The following is a 14,483-nucleotide window of genomic DNA, read 5'->3' on the forward strand; positions in this document are numbered from 1 at the left end:
TGTCCTGCAACTTTTCGATGTAAGTACTTTTGGAATAACCTTTTTGAGAATATTAATTGGAAATTGATTTGGACTTATAATAACAAATTTTGCGTCACCAACAAATTAATGTTAATATTTTAAAATTATACATATGATTTATCCAACTAACCTGTTTCTCAAGAGATACAAAAATGATCTCAATGATTTCTGTGTTTTTTGTGGAATGATTGTTGAATCTATTTTGCACCTTTTTTTTGAATGTATATATGTGAAATACTTCTGGATTGACATTGAATGTTTATTTGGATTGTTGAGTGGTTCCAAAATTAATATAAGTAAAAGAGATGTTATTTTTTTTTGTGATAAAAAAGACATGGATAACAGTCACAATTTTATGTTAAATCTTCTTATATTATTAGGCAAGTATTACATACACAAATGTAAATGGTCTGAAATTAAGCCAAGCATCTCTCATTTCAAAATTGACTTAAGAAATTATTTTGAAACCCTTCAAGGACTGTCAAGCCGAAAAGCTATCAGAACTTTAACCATTTTAAAAAAACTGAACTCCTCCTCTTTGTTATGATTATTTTGTATATCCCCTTGATGTTCTTATTACTTTTTTTTTTTTTCTCATTCATGTGTTTATTTTATTTTTTATTTTGTTAAAACGAGTAATTGCTTAAGATTGTAATGTATCGTGAATTGAATGTTAATTTTTCAAATATTAAAAAAAAAAAAAAAAAAAAAAAAAAAAAAAAAAAAAATGATTGGCTAATGAGCTTTTGATGGACAGTTGCTCTCTGACCTGGAAGCACGGACGGTGACGTCAGTGGCGCACATATTGGAAAGTTGTTGCGGTGTGCAATACGTCGTGCTTTGTTTATATTAAGTATTAATGTCATTAGTATTTCACCTACGGTCGTCTCTTAGTTTCTAAAGATGAGCTCCCAGGAGAGACACGGAGCGGCATCATCTTCCACCTCAGCTTGTCCCTCAGGGCAGCTTGAAGTAAGTTCGTGTTGCTAAAGTAACGTTAATCAATAACATCGATAAAAGTTTTATTCATGTACAGTGTGCAACAGTTCTGATAGTTTCTATAAACAAAGCACGACGTATTGCACACCGCAACAACTTTCCAATATGAGCGCCACTGACGTCACCGTCTGTGCTTCCAGTTCAGAGAGCAACTGTCCATCAAAAGCTCATTAGCCAATCAGAGTAGATCGCTGTTAAGCCCGCCCCCACGAGAGGTTTGTGCCAAAACAGCAAACGAAAATTTGCGAAGCGTAAGCGAAAGCTGTGACAACGCATTCAGAATCCATGATTCGCGAAATCGATTCTTTGAAAATCATTAACAAAGAATGAAGCATATTTGAAGAGCATGTTAAATTCGTGCGACTGAGTTCATTTTTTAATTTTCATTGTGTTTTTCTTCTTTTGCAGTGGCATATTTTTGATCGTTTCTTGGAAAGTTACGTTCAGTTTTATAAAGTTACGTTCATTTTTATTGGCACAAAAATAATCCCATACATGCATACAGATATTTTTTAAACACTTTTCAAACCTGGATGCACAGGACTTCGGAGGTCAATGTAGTTCAGCATGATATTTTATAAATTTCATTGATAGATTAAGTAGGCTACTTCAAATGAATTGCATATATTGACTAGCCAACTTGTCATTCATAAAATTTCTGCTTAAACATTAATGAAATTAGTCATTTTTGCACATTCCTATTTTAAAACTTTTTGTAAACTCATTTGGACCCTTTGGTAGAGTGTTGAGGCCCCCTAGTGGGCGCCAGACACCTGGTTGAGAATTACTGATCTACACTGATATGTGTCAGTATAAAGTCTGAACTCCACACACCTGCCTGATTGTGTTGAAGGAGAGCCCAGCTCTTTAAGCCGCCAACATGGAGGCTCATGGATGGCACCACCGGCATCAAGCGTTCGTTCCCAGCCTTGGGCACAGCGACAGCCACATCCTGACCCATGGGACGCTCCTCAGAACGCCTCAAGCCCTGTGATCATGAATCAGACCTGGATCTCCCCCGCACGAGGTACAAGCTTCACCTTCTAGTTAACAATGCAGTGTTGATCACTTTCCTAAAGATGCTAAATATACTAAATACACTAACTGAAGATGCTATTAATCCTGTAAGTCCAACCATTTTAGACTTGTTGTAAATTCTTTAGGAACTGGAGTGGATCCATTTTCTCCTGTAGTAGCAGACAGACAAGGATCTATAGGCCCTCTCAAAACTCCATCCCCTCGGGCAGGAAGTCCCTCAGGCAATCACAATAACTCTGTTTTCTTCTGATTTGTTTTCTATTAATTTTTAATATATTAATATTAATAATCACTGACTGCTATTATATTTCTTTTTTTCCTTTTTGAATATTTTGTGAATAGTTTGGTTTTATGTCATATAGAAATATTTTATTTATATTTACTATTCAAAAGTTTGGGGTCAGCAAGATTTTTTTTAAATAGATTAATGCTTTTATTCAGCAAAACCACATAAAGTTGATCAAAAGTGACAGTAAAGACATTTATAATTTTATAAAAGGTAAACTTTCTATTCGTCAAAGCTTTCTGAAAAAAAAGTATCACAGTTTCCACAAAAATGTTAATCAGCGCAACTATTTTCAACACTGATAATAGCAAGAAACGTTTCTTTAACAGATAATCAGCATATTATTATGATTTCTGAAGGATCATGTGTCACTGAAGACTGGAGTAATGATGCTGAAAATTCAGCTTTGCATCACAGAATTAAATTACATTTTAAAATACATTCAAATAGAAAACAGTTACTTTTAATTGTAGTAATATGTCACAATATTACAATTTTTACTGTATTTTTGATTTAATAAATGCAGTCTTAGTGAGCATAAGAGACTTATTTCTAAAACTTTAAAAAAATTGAACATTCGCCGAACTTTTGAATGGTAGTGTGCATTTTGCATTATTTATTTATTTACTTTCTTTTATGTTTAATTCATATTTTTAGATGACGATCTTTTTGATGAGGCTATGGATGGAGGTCAGGCAAATATAAATGGTCACCGTAGTCCTGAGCCTTTTGATATGTCTTCCTTTGGCGAAGGTCTACCAAAAACAGGTCCTCGAACCTGCAGTACTCCAGAGGCCTTTCTGGGTCCCACCGGAGCTTCACTCGTCAACCTGGATTCTTTGATTCCCTCCAACCCTCCTTCCAAGAACTTCAACCCGTTTTTATCAGGTTTGAATGCATTCCATTATCAAACTTCTTGTTGTCATGTATGTCTAAATCCATAATATTTTAACTGATTGCTGACTCTTTCCCATTTAGGAATACCTGCTCCATCGGCCTCTAATCCATTCCAACAGGAAGCGCCCCGTCTCACACTAAATCAGATGCGTCCCAGCTCTACATCTCCTGTACCCACATCCCTCCCATTTAACGCCTCTCTACCCATGGCTGCCAGCAACCAGCCCAGCTCTCTGCCTACTACCTTCACACAGACCGCGCAGGTCCCGCCGCTGATCCCCGGAAACCTGCCGCAGCCGCTGCTACCCCTGTCAACGACATCCACGCTTGGAGACCCAGACCAACACAATCAAAACCCGTTCCTCTAAGCAGATCCAAACAAGCTTTTGAAATGACAATTTAACCACCAACTTGACTTAAAACTGGAATACACTTTTTTAATGCCTTCGCTCCTTTCAAAGCTTCCTGATTTTGCTCTATGCAGTCACTCTTAAGAGGCGTTCACTCATACAGTGGTTTCCAGTGACAGAAATTGTTCATTTTCAGCAATGGTGACCAATGGTTGGTCATTTCAAAAGTTGAGAAAAGTTCAATATTATGCAAAAGAGAAGTCATGTAATGTGGAGACCAGTAGACACTGGTGCATATGATCCATCTCATATGAGATACTGTAGTTGAGTTTTGGTAAGATAGATAAGTTTGTTAAGACCCACCAAACCAACATCAAAGAACTAGTGGCAACAAAAACCAACTGTCTGTGAAATCGAGAAGACACACCAAGCCAATGTCACAGAACTAGCAGTGGCGAAAAGCAACTGTGGTGTTGCCTAGAGTCGCCTGCGTCTGGACCAAAATTTGCATTTGAACGCATTACTAAGTATCTCCAGACCAGCAGGTGGCAGTAGTTTGTATTCATCATTCAAAAATGGAAACTGGAATAGCTATGACTGTTACTATACAAATCGTAAACAAAGCCTTCTGTACGTAGAGTAAGACTTTGCCGCTTTTTTCGTCACGCCGTTTTTACCTCATACATTATTTTGCTAAGCCAATAGCTTGCAAATAGTCAAAATCAGTCAACGCCGGAAAATCTGCTGACTAGTCAAGTCAAATTTATTTATTTAGCGCTATATTGTTTCAAAGCAGATTCACTCTAATAAACAGATATATGTCTTACTAGGTGCGTTTCCATTACAGATTTGTGCAAAACGTTGATAAAAAACAATTGCAAAATGAGCGTTTCCATTAACCGATGTTATGTGACTAAAACTGTCATTTTTTCCTCTCGCAATAAGTCATGACGACAGATGTTGGTAGGTTTATGTACATCGCAGCTTCCGCACTAGCCATTATTTTTAATCGAAGTAGACGCAGAAGTGTATCTTTAACAAAGCAGTGCGGAGAGCCACTTCTGGTGCGCTTATGAAACGACATCAAAGAGCTAGTGGCGACAAAAACCAATTGTCTGTGAAATGGAGAAGTCTGTTAAGATTCAGACACACCAAATCGATGTGAAAGAACTAGCAGCGACAAAAAACAACTGTTGCGTTGCCTCCGTCTGGACCAAAAATTTGCGCTTGAACGCATTACTAAGTTTCTCCAGACCAGCAGGTGGCAGTAGTCTGTCCTCATAATTCATCGTTTTCTAAGCCAACAGCATGCACATAGCCAAAATCAGTCAACACTGGAAAATCTGCTGATTAGTCTAGTCAAATTTATTAATACAGTGCTATATTGTCTCAAAGCAGCTTCATGCTAATAAACAGAGATTTAAGTCTCACTAGGTGCGTTCCCATTACAGATTTGCGCAAAACTTTTGCGATATTTTATAATGTTGATAAAAAACTATTGCGAAATTATGTCGTTTCCATTAACCAATGTTATGCGACTAAAACGTCATTTATTCCTCTAGCAATAAGTCATGACAACCGATGTTGGTAGGTTAATGTATAGATCCAGACACACCAAATCGATGTGAAAGAACTAGCAGCGGCAAAAAACAACTGTTGCATAGCCTACGTCCAAGTCAAAAAAAATTGCGCTTGAATGCATTACTATAGTATCTCCAGACCAGCAGGTGGCAGTTGTATTCATCATTCAAAAATGGAAACTGGAAGAGCTACAACTGTTAATATACAAGCTGTAAACAAAGCCTTTTGTATGTGCCCTTCTAACTTTATCATTTGCTTGCCTTTGCCACTTTTATTTTTTTCTTGTGCATTAGTTTGCTAAGCCAATAACGTGCAAATAGCCAAAATCTGTCAACACTGGAGAATCTGCTGACTAGTCAAGTCAAATTTATTTATACAGCTCTATATTATTTCAAAGCAGCTTCACACTAATAAACAGATATGTAAGTCTTACTAGGGGCCAGATTTACTAAACAGGACAAATTAGTGTTAGAGTGCAATTCCATAGAAGCGCAGAAGGAAAGGGGAAAATTCTGTGTGTGATTTACTGACAATGCGCACAGCCAGATAATTTTCATAATGATCAGTGGCATCTACCAAGAGCAGCTCAAATTAGCAGCTGCTTTAAAACATGCTTTAAATAATGGCGCAAACACCAGTACTTTGACGAGCGCAAATGTTACAAAATTATGAATTCTACTCCAACAAATGCATATTCAGCAAGTTCAGGCACAAAAATAACTGTGTCCATGCCTTTTTCAGGGCTAATTCTTCACTGTGCGTCTTTAGTAAATCTGACAGTACTACTTTAAAACCAAGAGACAGTTTGTGCTGGTGCATTTCAAATTACAGATTTGTGCAAAACAATTGCAGTAGTTTATAAATGTCAATTAAAAACTAATGCGAAATTACGCATTTCCATCAACCAAAGTTATGCAACTAAAACGTAATTTTTTCCTCTCGCGATAAATCGTGATGACCAATGTTGGTAGGGTTATGTATATCGCAGCCAGTGCACTAATTGTGCTTGTGCAATGCATTATGGGATTGAAAGCGTTGAGAGCGGCCAAGAACATCAAAAAGGTTGGGCATTCCTCGACTATGCAAATATTGAGCGAAAAATGCCGGGTGACAACCAATCGCTGTGAAAAAATAGGCAAGGCAAGATTTTAACGTATGTTTACGAGTGTTTGCTGAACCGTTGGATTACTGATCTGAAAATCACGTGTCATTTAAAAAGTCATGTTTTATTTAGGCCTGTCTCTATAGGCTACGTTTCATCATTTTGAATTTTAGTTTGTACCTAGATGGCACCAATAAAGTGTTCAGTTGCAAACCCCCGTTAAAAAAAGATGAAACGCCAACAGGGTGTAAACATTGTTTTCAGAAGCGTGCTCTGGCCTAAATTTAACACGTCCCAAAGCAGTGGCGTTGTAGCAGTGTCAGCAGCACTGAGCACAGATTTGACACTGGAGTGGAAACGCATTGTTATACTTGTGAGCGTCTATTTATGAGGTGTTTTTTGGAAGTTATAGTGCACTAAAGAATGATCATGTGACTTTTACGTACAGCAGTGGGGTTTAAATGTGAAAAAAAAAAAAAACCTGTTTCCATTTCAGTTTTTGGAAATATTCTGAGTGTAAAAAGTGTTTTTTTTTTTTTTTTTTTTTTGCGATATATGGGATTTTTTGCAAAATTGATGTGTTTTATTTGGGCACATTATTAACAGTTTCTGTGTGCAATTTGAAGGGTAATGGAAATGCAGCTATAGTTGTAAAATTTGTCAGTCTGAAAATGTATTTCAGCTCTTAAGCTGCCTTACAGTGGACAACAGTGTCATTATTCAGCTCCATTTAGTTCATTTTTAGTTCAACAATGCAGAACACATCACAAAAACTAGGCCGATAGCTGTTCAACGACGACCTGACATTGGACGTTGGCTTGGTGTGTCACAGCCTTTAAGGCACTGTTATACTTCAAACTGGAATCAAACGATGAATTATTATAACACCATTTCAAACAAAAGCACGTTAAAACAAAGAGTTCGAGTTTTGGGAGTTCAAAACAGCTAGCCAAAGCAAACTTTCTTGAAAAGTTCAGTCCAGCTAGTAAACACCTTTGAACTACCATTGGTCCATGGTGATTATGTAATAAGTGGGTGTGGCTCTGTGGCCCCGCCTCCTTTGACATTGAAATCTTCTCTTGTTCATTTCTTCAGTTCAGATGTCCATTCCTAAAATCTGCTTAATGGCAGATATTGAGTTTTGAGAAAATCTGCAGCACATATTTGCATATTCATCTAAACGCGCTCCCAGCAGGGTGGGCGGCATAAGGATGTTCCCTAGCAATATACCACTGCTCAGGTATTTCTGTTAAACTATTTACTGATTCTACATTTGCGATCAGATTTGGCCAGTTATGCAGCTCATCAATAACATCCAGCAATAAGAACATCCACAACAACCTCCAGTCATGTGATCACTGTATGTGTGAACGCCCTCCAACTATAATCATATGTGTGAATGTCAACTATGCATTACATGTCGATACAGAATGATGCTGGCTTTATAAGAAATGACAAATAAATGGCACAATTTAAAGGTTAAGCATATTTAATCCAACTCCCGCAGCGTCAGCGTCACCTTTTAAGTATTATAATAGTTTTGGAAAGGATAACGCACTTGTTACTCGTACCATGAAACCTAGTACATAACCAAGCACAAGTCCAAAGCCCCTCGTACATTTTTATCATATTCTCTGATTTCCTGCACCAATTTCTAGCTTTGCTTTAGTGTCCCTTTATTAGTCTGGAGTATCTGATGACTTTCAATGCTGTCCTTTTATTTACTTGACATGACTGGCATCTGTGAACAGCCAATCACATCGTGATGGGTCACTCACACCAGTATGACAGATAAAAGTGACGTAAGATTTTGGGGCCAATAATTTAAGTATAAATAATGATTTTGTAATATTGGGCATTGACTGTTGAATGAATAGTCCTCCAGCAAGAGAATGTACTTACCGTGGTGTTCAGATTGAATTGATGCCACATACTAACAGAATGTAAGAATGTGAGACTGTTGCACATGTTGCTCATCAAATACAAGGATGGAACTGAATGACACGTCTGGTTTGTGTTTGTTTATGGTTCATGCTTTACACCTCTGGCTTGCCTTTTACTTAAACATATGGTACTTTGAGCTCTTAATCAAGTTAGTTTGTTTGGCTCTTTACACAAACATGTGGTGTGGGACTGATTTGTGCTCACAGAGCATTAAGATGACTGAAAACCACAAGTGTATCTTCACATCACGCTTGTCTGATGATCTGCAGTTCTGCATCCACTTCTATCAAGTATCATGAGAGCGGTTTGAAAACAGCCAGCTGAGCACATCCTGAAGGCCCTGTCCGGAGCGGGCGCTGATCTCTAGTGTTGTGATCGACTGAGGTGCAGTTCTAATGATGTCATCCATCCTGAACAATGACTTCAGCTCCACAAGAGACATGGTGCATGGAAGATCACTAAAGAAAAGAAATGCATTAAATAGATTTAGCACGAATCAGTGCTGGATTTATTTAGTTAAATCAACAAGTGAGACTGTGTGAACTCAGCTGACCTTTTGTTGAAGAGTACGAGTACAGCAGCAGAGTGCAGTGGCTCCGCAGAGAGAACAGACAGCAGCTGGACGCAAGATGACGAAATCTGGACAATGTTGGCACAGTCCACCACAAACTGAAATGAGTTAAGAACAAATGGATAAAATCATGATAGGCAACATGATCACATTGTAAATGTACGTACAAACTCTCTAATGGACTCTTTAAAGAAATGAAAAAAAAAAAAAAATTAAAACATAAACAATCTTCTTTTTGTTTCAAAACAAACTCTTCTTTTTTTTTATACATTCTAGCAAAGTCATCATAACTATAAAATACAACACATATGGTACTATGGGAATTAAGTAGTGGCCAAAAATCAAATCTCTCTTATATTTTGGATTCTGTACTATTTTGTACAACATTTTTTTCTCTTTTATTTTTCCCTGTCACATTTAACTTTACATCTTAATTTTATAATCTCTTTTTGTTTCCTTTAAATTTTACAGGGTCAAAGCAGATAGCAGATGGGCTATTTAAGAAAACCAGCTTCTCTTGTAAAGCAACCACAAAATGGTCTGTTAACTGATGGACAGTGTGAATTTCGGACACTCACTATAACAGATGTGCAGTCTAAGTAGTATTTTGGCCAAATGGGCCCCATACAGCCTCCCAACTCTCGTACTGTTATCTTCCTCCTCCGGAGTATGAGGTCTGTAAGGTTGGTTCCAACCTAAAAAAATAAAATAAAATAATAATATAAAATGATAACAATAATACGATGTCTTTTATGACATTTTTTAAGTCATCTTTTAGTCTTTTTTAACAAACATACATACACTTTTTTCTACTTTAAGGGGATATTTTTCACTTCTCCAACTTGTATTAGTAAAAATGTACATTAAATAAAAAAATATTAATTAAATATAATATATATTTATTCTTTTTATATATTATTTTGCATTTCAGATGGTATAATGTACTATTAAAATAACTCTAATATATCATCCCTGGAACCATGTCTATCAATGTTAAACTTAGAAAACAAACAAATAAACAAACAAACAAACAAAAAAACATGGAACTGCAGACAGCACATTTTAACTGATTTTAACACTCAAACACACTGTTTATTTTATATTGCGTTGAAATCTTACAAAAAGCTTTATTTTCCAAACATTTGTGTGAACGGGACCTGTGGCAGCAGCAGCTCACCGTGGGCAGCGTGACGGGCGCTTCACCCAAATCCGCATGTGAGTCCATCTGACACAACTGTTAGTCCAGATAAAGAAGCCATAATCATGAACATGAGATCAACAGTATTTAATAACACATGCAGCACAAACTGTAGCTAACTGCAAATATGAGACTACATTAAAAGACTATTTAATGAGGCACATCATGCAGTCTGTCTAGTGTGATCAGCTGGTGAAGGATATTCTGTAGTCGCTTCAGTAAAAGCGTTTTTCCAACTCCAGTTGCACCGAGCAATAAACACATCGCGACGACCACTTGACCTGAAATTACTTTATCAAAACGAGAGCGCAGATTTCTGAAACGACCGATTTCTGAGCATTACGTGGATACATTTCCTGTGTCGCCACGGCAACGACGCTGTTTACACAATAAAAGTCTCCATGCGTCACGAATGATTATTTTTTAATGATTGGCGCCCTCTAGTGAACTGAAGCAGATTAACCCTGTTCCACAAGTGATGAGTTTGCGGAAAGTTAAATTCTGTATGAACTGTGTGAACCAGTAGCAGCACTTAACCGCTGTGACACGACCTTATTATAATACACGTTTACTTGTAAAACACTGTACTGCCTGTTATTTTTTAATATTATATGAAAAAAGTAAACATTTTTACAGGATAAACGTTTCAAACTGCTACATTGTTTTCTAAACCCATTATATTGCATGTGTAATTCAGTTAGTGTTGTTATCATCTTGGAAATAAACATTACTTAAGATTCATTCATCACACACCTAACAGATATTTGACTATAACCTTCAAACAAATCTGCTCAAGATAACAGAAAGTTTGACTAATGCAGTATCACAACAAACCAGGAAGATAAAATTGCAGTTAAGTGCATTGCATTGTGGGACAGTGTTCCATGCAGTAACTTGTATACTGATGTTTTTGACAAAATATAGCAGATTATTTAAGTACATGTGCACAGTACACTTTATAATGTGAACCTGAGTGTCCCTTACATGTGCAGCTACACTCTTTGACGGATTTCACGGATGTTGAATGTTCTTCATGGAGCCACAGATGCCAATAAATCTTCTAAATAATCTTTATTTTAAGTTTGAAATATTCAATGAGTTATATTTATTTTTATATTTTAGCAGCATTTAAAACTATAAATCAGATGTTTTAAGTATGTTTTTATATGTCTTTTAATTTTTGCGCAAATTTAACATTAGTTTTAGTCTATACTATTCTATATCACTTCTTAGAGAATTTGTCATTTAACTAACATTTATTTTGTAGAAATCACAAAAAATATTATGATTTTTCACCAGTAGGATGAAGTGATTGGCTGAAGTGTAGTGATCCTCCCTCTTTCAGAGTTTGTCTTCTCTATATGAGAATCTCATTCTCTCTGATTCTCTTCATCTCTTCACTAAACTCAATCTGCTCATCACAGTCAAGATGTTGATCATATTCTACTGCATTATTCTCACTCTTCTGTCATGTAAGTTACACATTTCACTCTAAACATGTTGTTCTCTCGGGGTGTCAAGATTGATGAAATTAATTTTATTCATTATAATTTTACAGCTGTCAGATGTGTGAAAGTGGTCACACAGAAACCTCCAATACTGACAGAACAAAAGGCAGATCTGTGACTATGGACTGTAACATTGAAAAGGATGAGAGTTATTATGTCAGCTGGTATAAACAGATTCCAAATGCAGCTCCTCAGTTTGTGTTGAGATACCATCATTCTCACAGCTCCCCTGACAAATATGGGGATGGTTTTACCTCCAGCCGCTTCACATCTAAAGCTCAGTCAGATATTGACTATCAGCTGATCATCAATAATGTGGATGTGGATGATTCTGCAGTGTATTACTGTAAGACATGGGATGACTCTAATGAGGGGGTATCACAGTGATTCACAGCATGACAAAAACCTCCTCACTGCTCACATTCACTTCTGCTTCTAGACAACAGACAATAAGAGCACTACTTCACATCTCAGATTCAGGTTGAATTAATAAGAGATGGTGAGATTATTCTACAGTTTCTTTATTAATCTGTCCTGCATTGAACTTGTGTCTTGTGGTGCTTTATCATGCTTTTTGTCCTGCTTTTATCTGGACAGTCACTGGTCATTTCATGCTCTGTTAAAAGAGCAGCTTCACTCTTAAAAATAAAGGTGCTTCACAATGCCATAGAAAAAACATCTATGTATAAATGGTTCCATAAAAAACCCTTTAACATCTGAAGAACCTGTCTGTATCACAAAAAAGTTCTTTGTGGTGAAAGAAGGTTCTTCAGATTATAAAAAAGGGATGTTTTTTTAAAGAACCTTTGACTGAATGATTCTTTGTGGAACAAAAATGGTTCAACAAGAACAATTGGGGGAAATACTATTATTAAATTTAGCAAGTTTGTAATTTACCGGGTAGCAATTATGGATAATTTTAATCGAGACTTCAACAACTTTATTAGATAAGAATATTGTTTTTGTCCAAGAAGCCTTTTTTCTGAGCAAGGTGACGCTTTCGGGTCAAAAGATAATTACGTCATCATCAACTTAAAGGCTGAGTGGGGCTGCAAGAAAATAATAAACAGAATGGGGCTGCTGTGAGTGCACACAGCCTAGTGACAGCAGCATCCCGATCTCATAAAAGTGCGTATCGTACGAGTTTCTGTTTCTATGTGGCGTACCATTTATACACAGAAATTGGCTTTGGCGTGCATGGTTAGTATTAGTGGTGTGGGATAGGTGCGTATTAAATGCACGCCAAGACATTGCGTATCATAAACACGCGAAAACTGCGTATCATATGCACGCCAAGAAATTGCGTAGGCCTATCATATGCACGCGAAAAGTGCCCATTATATGCACACCAAACATGTCCGTATCATATGCACGCCAAATAGAAAGAGAAAATCGTGCTATTGATACGCATTTTCATTACACCAACACCAGAAAAACGGGAATTCTCCTGGTGCTCCCGATTAGCCAATCCGGGCCTGGCAGTGAGGATGTTTTTGTCATGCTGTGAATCACTGTAATACCCCCTCTTTAGCAGAGTCGTCCCATGTCTGACAGTAATACAGTGCAGAATGATCCACGTTATTGATGATTGTTGTGTTCTTTTGTACATATTGGCCAATAGGTGGCGGTAGTAGTATGTACTATGTGTAAGTGAGTACAAGGTGTAAGTGAGACGTTGGACTCGTTCTTTTCTGTTTTGCATGCGCTGTACCCTTATACTGCTTCATCTAGTTCATTAAAGAATTCTTTATTTGAGAACACCTTCTTATTGTTTCTCACTAAGGACTTAAGAATGATCAGACTACAATCTGATTTAGTTTTGTGATTTGAGTTGAATTTAGGGAGGAGTAGCCAAATCTGTAAGTAGGAGAAGTGTTTGGGTGGTAGAAATATAAGACAAACTGTGTAACTCCTCCATGAATCTGTTTATACCATCGGGCAGCACTATTAGTGACGGTGTCCAGATTACAGTCCAGTGTGGCCGTCTGTCCTTTACTCAGCGTGAGAACTGGAGGATTCTGGGTCACTACAATTACACCACTGACACCTGGAAAAAGACAGAAACTATTACAATGAGCTGAAACACATGCTTTACAAGAATCTCCTAAAGATCTGAGGTTCATACATGTCCAAGCAGTGAAGAGAAGGCAGAGTTTGATCAGCAGAGACAGAGATCATTAAAGGAAGGTTTGTGGGAGGAGCCTCTGACAGCCAATCACTGCCAGTCTCATATTCTGGAAAAGATCATAATTAGTCACTAACAGGGCTGACAAAACCAAGTGCAATTGAGGGTTAATTTTTTTTTTTTTACTACACCCATTAATTCCATAATTTATCATTTTGATAAGCACCTCTTTAAAGAAAAAAAAAAAAAAACTTGGTAGACTTATTATCACTTATTATATGGAAACGAGCAGTCGGGATATTGTTGAAAAACTCCTCTCACATATATAATGTGTTTTTTATGTAGATTAATTCATTAATGCTTAATGCGTTTTGATAACCGTAATATTAAAGGAACCGTATGTAAGAAATTTATTTCAGTTAATCATAAAATGGCCCTGACATGTCACTAGACATTAAGAAATCATGTTCATTTCAAATACTTATATCACTGACAACAGTGGTCCGGCCAGGATATTGTCATTTAAAAGTGAAAGTTGCAGCCCTCAACTGATGTTGATGTTGTCATGTTGTGTTTTGGTCTGAGGCGCCACCCTCCAGCTATCTACCAATCACGAAGTCAGTAGAGTTTCGTCATCCGGGTTGCCAGCTCTGCTCTAGTTACAGCTGCAGCTACGAACGTGTCGGATAAAACATGTATAAAGTTACGAAACCTAAAAGACCTCGTTATGAATCCGAAGTACGTCGTGACAAAGTCCGAAATAAAACAAGGATTTGTATAGGAGATGCCTTTGACAGATGGAGACGGCTGAAAACGGAGAAGAATTTTGTTGGTATAGGCTAAAAGCCCCGTGCTTCCGTACA

At 37.1% G+C, this 14,483-nt stretch overlaps 3 protein-coding genes and 2 pseudogenes across 6 annotated transcripts in view; 2 read left to right on the top strand and 3 right to left on the bottom strand.

The window, feature by feature from the left end:
* The window catches only part of epn3a (epsin 3a), a 32,064-nt gene extending 23,791 nt beyond the window's left edge, over nucleotides 1-8,273 (top strand). For 2 of the 4 annotated variants that reach the window (XM_051100463.1, XM_051100470.1), the window contains exons 8-11: nucleotides 1,874-2,047; nucleotides 2,184-2,279; nucleotides 3,002-3,232; nucleotides 3,323-8,273. In XM_051100463.1, coding sequence (XP_050956420.1) covers nucleotides 1,874-2,047; nucleotides 2,184-2,279; nucleotides 3,002-3,232; nucleotides 3,323-3,609 — 788 coding nt within the window. In that variant the 3' untranslated portion in view covers nucleotides 3,610-8,273. The other 2 variants (XM_051100479.1, XM_051100489.1) reach the window with 2 other exon arrangements.
* gas7a (growth arrest-specific 7a) overlaps nucleotides 1-14,483 on the bottom strand; it is a 310,258-nt gene that overhangs the window by 170,672 nt on the left and 125,103 nt on the right. The gene's annotated exons all lie outside the window — the stretch shown is intronic.
* On the bottom strand, nucleotides 8,267-10,341 carry arl16 (ADP-ribosylation factor-like 16). The gene is made up of 5 exons (XM_051100632.1): nucleotides 10,190-10,341; nucleotides 9,967-10,024; nucleotides 9,368-9,484; nucleotides 8,772-8,887; nucleotides 8,267-8,676 (listed from the first exon to the last, which is right to left on the bottom strand). Exons 1-5 carry the CDS (start codon nucleotides 10,249-10,251, stop codon nucleotides 8,505-8,507), a joined length of 525 nt encoding a protein of 174 aa, XP_050956589.1. The 5' UTR covers nucleotides 10,252-10,341; the 3' UTR covers nucleotides 8,267-8,504.
* On the top strand, nucleotides 11,305-11,882 carry LOC127159118 (probable non-functional immunoglobulin kappa variable 6D-41; annotated as a pseudogene).
* LOC127159129 (immunoglobulin lambda variable 3-1-like) lies at nucleotides 13,004-13,669 on the bottom strand (annotated as a pseudogene).

This window comes from Labeo rohita, chromosome 3 (genome assembly GCF_022985175.1).
Source record: "Labeo rohita strain BAU-BD-2019 chromosome 3, IGBB_LRoh.1.0, whole genome shotgun sequence".
Lineage (NCBI taxonomy): Eukaryota > Metazoa > Chordata > Actinopteri > Cypriniformes > Cyprinidae > Labeo > Labeo rohita.

What these genes read in the sequence shown, in the direction of transcription:
- arl16 (XM_051100632.1), bottom strand. Translation starts at nt 10,251, where the DNA reads ATGTGTTTATTGCTCGGTGCAACTGGAGTTGGAAAAACGCTTTTACTG. An exon ending in TTACTGAAGCGACTACAGAA is followed by an intron (nt 10,025 to 10,189) that starts TATCCTTCACCA and finishes TCTGGACTAACA; the next exon opens with GTTGTGTCAGATGGACTCAC. An exon ending in CGCCCGTCACGCTGCCCACG is followed by an intron (nt 9,485 to 9,966) that starts GTGAGCTGCTGC and finishes TTATTTTTTTAG; the next exon opens with GTTGGAACCAACCTTACAGA.